Source organism: Scyliorhinus torazame, chromosome 5 (assembly GCF_047496885.1).
Source record: "Scyliorhinus torazame isolate Kashiwa2021f chromosome 5, sScyTor2.1, whole genome shotgun sequence".
Taxonomy (NCBI): Eukaryota; Metazoa; Chordata; class Chondrichthyes; order Carcharhiniformes; family Scyliorhinidae; genus Scyliorhinus; species Scyliorhinus torazame.
This window is the reverse complement of record NC_092711.1, coordinates 131,260,970-131,266,784: the sequence shown is the minus strand read 5'-3', so window position 1 is coordinate 131,266,784 and position 5,815 is coordinate 131,260,970. Positions and strand designations below refer to the sequence as shown.

The 5,815-nt window shown below is 47.3% G+C and overlaps 1 protein-coding gene across 1 annotated transcript; it reads left to right on the top strand.

Moving 5' to 3' along the window:
- The first annotated feature begins 287 nt into the window (after nucleotides 1-287).
- LOC140419772 (uncharacterized) lies at nucleotides 288-5,429 on the top strand. Its single transcript, XM_072503760.1, has 2 exons — nucleotides 288-434; nucleotides 970-5,429. The coding sequence occupies exon 2, from the start codon at nucleotides 1,318-1,320 to the stop codon at nucleotides 2,902-2,904; it is 1,587 nt and encodes a 528-aa protein (XP_072359861.1). The 5' UTR covers nucleotides 288-434; nucleotides 970-1,317; the 3' UTR covers nucleotides 2,905-5,429.
- Nucleotides 5,430-5,815: the final 386 nt, after the last annotated feature.

Here is a 5,815-nt window from a genome sequence, read left to right as displayed (position 1 = left end):
CGATTATTATTATTATTGCAGTTATCATAATCATTTTGGGAGAGACTGGTAGGTATTGGGAGCGGATATTGTTCAATGTTTTATACCATTCTATTATTCAATGATTGTGGCACATGAATTCTCCCTCTGCTAATTAAATGTACAACCCAGAATGCACCATACCAGCCATGACGGCCAGCTCAAGCCTGGGAAGGCCTCCCTCCGAAGACTGCCTGTCTGCGCGGAGCATGCGCAATGCCTCCAAGAGGGGAACAATGGGAAATTGATGGGTGCGTCCAATGGCAGGGGAAATACCCAGCGGTCCCCGCGGTGGAGACTGTGCCCAATCACCACAACAGGGAACGGGAACGCATGCGCACCGCCGCACTGTGTTCCGAGCATGCGCAGTATGTGTGAAGGTGACAGGCGGATCCTTGTTTGTTGCTCCGCTGATGGTGAGTAGCCGCGGGGGCCGAGGACGGGGACGTGGAGGGAGGCGTGGATGCGGCGGGAGGGCGAGGAGGCTTCGTTGACACACTGTGTCGGCCGCAAACCCCGAAAAACTGCAGTTTGCGGTTGTAAGGCTTTTCCCAGGAGCAGGCCCTTGTTCACGGTGATCATTTTGGTTCAGCGGCGAGGTGGCTGCTTGTGCGGCCATCTTGGTGACGTAACACCGAGTGGGCGGGGCTTCAGGGTTCCAGTGACCAGGAGAGAAAATAATTGACTCATTGGTTTTAGTGTCAGTCAGCAGACAGGAGCTGGAGAACTGAACCCAGGCAGAGGAGAGGGAGGGAGAAAACTGGCAGTGGAGGAAAGAAATGGTGAGATGGGTTTGGATTTCAGCCCAGGGAGGAGGGAGAGTGTGTGGGACGGGGATTGACAGCTTTGGGGGAACAGGAAAGGAAAAAATGTCCCAGAGAAACTAGAAATGTCTGTTCTGAACTTCTATCGGGTAATAACAGTGCTAAATTTTGTAAACACCTTTTACAGGGTATTAAAATGGGAGGATTCAAAGACTGGAAACTCAAACCAAACATTACAAAAGCATTTGGCCGAGTTAATGGCTTCATCAGTACCTGAATATCAACGGCCTTTGAATGTGGAAAGAGTAATGTGTCTATTCTATCTGTGGGAGAAAAATTCAAACATCAGTGTGATTGGAAAAGCACCAGGCCCCACACACACACACATCTGAGTGACAGTGCACTGACTGTGCAAAGTACTTGAACCAATTCCACAGCCTGCTTCATTCACACAGAGAAGAAACCGTACACGTGTTCTGTGTGTACAAAGCTTCAACTGATCGTCAAAACTGGAGAGATTCAAGACACCCGCACCATGGAGAAGGCATGGATATGTGGGGACTGTGGGAAAGGATTCAATTATCGATGCCTGCTGGAAACCCACCGACGTATTCACACAGGAGAGAGACCATTCACCTGCTCTGAGTGTGGGAAGGGATTTACTCAATCAGCTGGCCTCATGTCACACCAGCGAATTCACACAGAAGACAGACCGTTCAGCTGCACTTTCTGTGAAAAGAGGTTCAGGCATTCGTCTGCCCTCACTGCACACCAATACACTCACACTGGGGAGCGACCATTCACCTGCTCCACTTGTGGGAAGGGATTCACTTGTTCTTCCGCCTTCACTGCACACCAGCGTGTTCACACTGGGGAAAGGCCTTTCATCTGCTACAATTGTGGGAAGGGATTCACTCAGTTATCCAACCTGCTTACACACCAGCGAGTTCATACTGGGGAGAGGCCATTCACCTGCTACATGTGTGGGAAGGGATTCACTCAGTTTTCCAACCTGCTTACACACCAGCGAGTTCACACTGGGGAGAGGCCATTCACTTGCGACAAGTGTGGGAAGGGATTCACTCAGTCATCCAACCTCCTTGAACACCAGAAGGTTCACACTGGGGAGAGGCCATTCATCTGCTCTGAGTGTGGGAAAAGATTCACTCTGTCATATAGGCTTCTGATGCACCAACAGGTTCACACTGGGGAGAGGCCATTCACCTGCTCCGTATGTGGGAAAGGATTCTCTAAGCCATCCCACCTTGTGAAACACCAACAGATTCACACCGGGGAGAGTCTGTTTGCCTGCTCTGTGTGTGGGAAGGGATTCACACAGTCATCCCACCTGCTGAGACACCAGCAAGTTCACACCGGGGAGAGGCCGTTCACCTGCTCCGAGTGTGGGAAGGGATTCACTCAGTCATCCCACCTGCTGACACACCAGTGTGTCCATACTGGGGAGAGACTGTTCACGTGTTCTGTGTGTGGGAAGGGATTCACTCAATCATCCAATTTGCTGACACACCAGCGGGTTCACACTGGGGAGAGGCCGTTCAGCTGCTCCTTCTGTGGGAAGGGATTCACTCAGTCAGCCAGTCTCGTGTTACACCAGCGAGTTCATACAGAGGAGAGACCGTTCACCTGTTCTGTGTGTGGGAAGGGATTCACTCGGTCAGCCAGTCTCATGTTACACCAACGAATGCACTCTGAGGACAGAGCATTCAGCTGCATATCCTGTGGAAAGAGGTTCATGTCTCCATCCAATCTCCGTGTACATGAGCGTGTTCACACCGGGGAGAGACCGTTTACCTGCTCAGTGTGCGGGAAGGGATTCACTCAATCATCCAATTTGCTATCACACCAGCGAGTCCACACTGGGGAGAGGCCGTTCAGCTGCTCCTTCTGTGGAAAAGGATTCACTCAGTCAGCCAGTCTCATGTTACACCAGCGAGTTCATACTGAGGAGAGACCGTTTACCTGCTCACTGTGCGGGAAGGAATTCACTCAGTCATCAAGTCTGCTAAGACACCAGCGAAGTCACACTATGGAGAAGCCATTCAGCTGCACTTTCAGTGGACAGACGCTCAGGAAGGCTTCCGCCTTCAGTTCACACCAATAGGTTCACAAAGGGCCGAGACCGAACATCGACGCTGCGACGCTATGGGAAGGGATTCACTCAGTCATGATATGAGCTGTGACATCAGCAAGTTGACAGGTGACTGCAGGGATTGGATTTTGCTATTTATGCTGCTGTTAATCACATCCAGGATTGATGGTCTGACAATATCTGGTTTGATTCTGCTGGTGTTAACAAATCCTAGAACTGGCTGCAGTTTAATATTTTCAGATGTCACTGATTTTCAGTGAGAAGTCTTCCAACACCAGGTTAAAGTCCAACAGGTTTGTTTCGAATCACTAGCTTTCGGAGCACTGCCCCTTCTTCACCTGAGGAAGGAGCAGTGCTCTGAAAGCTAGTGATTTAACCTGGTGTTGTAAGACTTCTTACTGTGCTCACCCCAGTCCAACGCCAGCATCTCCACATCATGACTGTTTTCAGGGCTGCGATGTCCATTTTAAAAGTACCATCTGTGATATTCTCCTTCATTCAAGAACTGTGAACTGGAACAACACAATTTGAACTTTGACTTGAGTCGTAAATTGATGTTTGATACAAAATCTACAATTCAGAGTTTGAAAGGTTCCACTGATTAACATCTCCAATTAGAAAGTGTTGATTAATCCTTGTTGATAATTGTTACTGACTCACACATTCTTCACAGTAACATGTCCATTGTGAAATTAAATTATCAAGGAGCATTAAACAAAACAGTGAAGTATTTCACAGGCACTTTTCATCAATCGACATTGATATTGTTGAAACTTGAAAGTGACGGAGTTCAATCATTTCTGACACAGCAGCAGCAACCAAGGTTACGGGGATAGGGCAGGGGGAGTGGGCTGAGGTAGAGTGCTCTGTCACAGGGTCGCTGCAGATTCAATGGGTCAAATGGTTTCTTTTGTGAGGACTAGGAAGAATCCAGCACGAGTTTGAAGAGTCAAATGTAAAGTAACTTTATTTACAACATTATGTACACGGGGCCAGTAGTTCACTACGGGTTCCCTCTCATTTTCATTTCATTTCTAGCCAGCACCACACTGGCCAGCCCTATTTATACAGCTGCTCTGCTAATGATTGGATGGGCTCATTTTCCTCAAGGAACACAGGGTAACCAGTGGTTTCCAGCAAATAGGGTCTGGGCAGTTTACAACAGCCTCCTTCAGCACAGTAAAGATTCTACAGGATTCTTTGGTTCTATGATCAAGGTGGAGCCCACAACAAAGACTGGTTTAAGAGCCACTCAGCAGAGATGATATCTGCCATTGAAGCAAAAAGCAAAGCCGACCCGATGTACAACATCAACCCAACAGCTAGAACACTGCACAATCTGAAAGTAGCCAAGACAGTTGTGTAAAAGACAGGGAGATACTGTGCAAGTAAACACTGGATCAGCCAATGGCAGGAATTACAAACTGCCTGTGATCATGGAAATCTATGTTGTATGTGTGTTGGAAAGAAGAGGGCTCTGACCATCACCAAAGTTATTCCCCTGAAATCCCAGATGGTGACATCCTGACAGATGTCCCGCTGGGTTGAACGTGACTGTCAGCTATGCTCCGTCAGATGGACATCTCCCAGTCTCTGTCTGACTCTCCTGCAGCTTCCTGTCATGGCTGAGTTGTCTACTATGTATGTGCTGTGTATGTTCCCTTAGCCACAGAAAAATACTTTTTACGACTTCGGTACATGTGACAATATATCAAATCACTCACAATCAAGGAACCTTCGTCACTTGAGCTGGGAAAGGCCATTGATTGTTCAACAAGCAGAAAGGCGCCTGGCAAGGATAGCATTCCAACTGAACTGCTCAAACACAAAGTCCCATTGACTGTCACACCTTCACGACCTCCTCCTCAGTTGGGAGGTTGGAACCATTCCATGTGCATGATGCAAAAATCATCACAACCTATAAGATCAGCAGTGACAGGGGAGATGGCCACAATTGCAGGGATGTCTCACTCCTCAGCAGCACTGGGAAGACCTTCACTAAGGACATGTTTAAAAGATTCATCTACTTGCAGACTGAGTGTATCCAGAAGCACAGTGCGGTTTCTGTGCTGACAGATCTACAGTGAACATGATCTTCACACACCAGCTACAAGAGAAGTGAACAATTGGCATTTGATCTCAAGGGTCTGAGCTGAGAAAGGTGACGTTATAATTACTGAGCGAAAGTAAATCTTTTAAGTATGAATTGCAATTTATTTGTACAATTGTAAAAGGCAGTGAAAAGTTAGTTTCTCTGAAGTTGAACTTCAGCCTTAAGGTTCTGCTTTGCGTTTCACAAGCTTTTGGAAGCTCCACCCTCTAACTCATTTTTGTCTAAGAAGCTTTTGGTTACCTGTCAAAGCTGATTGTTTTATTTGTCTTTAGTTTTATTTGAGTCATTTGGAAAGGTGCCTGAAGAAAGAGGAAAAAAACACATTTGGGCAAAGCTGAAAAAAATGCCAAAAGAATTGAGAAAACAATGTTTAAAATGGTGTTTGATTCATCTTTTATCTGAAAATAAAGTTATGTTAAGTCAACACAGTTGTGCATAATTGAGAATGTTTGCCCCAACACCTTTGGGAGCAGAGAAGTTAACCCTTTCCACTGACAGCACGGTGACAATTTGAACCAATGACTTTCGGTAGGATTCTCAGTTCCTGAGACGAAGCGTTGACACCGGGGAAGTAGTTATGGACTTCCACGACAGCAAAACTGGTGCCACACGTAGACTAATTCAGCGACCTTGGAGGGGCTAGCACTGACGCCACATGGGACAAAATCAATTCCAATGAGGCATGGTGCCGGATTCACCAGGTCCATGATTGACATTCAGGAGGCTGACAAGCTGCAGCCGCAGATACACATAACACCCTTCACACACACCATTCCAGCCAACAAGGTGGCATTGATTGTGCTTCTGCGC

What these genes read in the sequence shown, in the direction of transcription:
- LOC140419772 (XM_072503760.1), top strand. Translation starts at nt 1,318, where the DNA reads ATGGAGAAGGCATGGATATGTGGGGACTGTGGGAAAGGATTCAATTAT.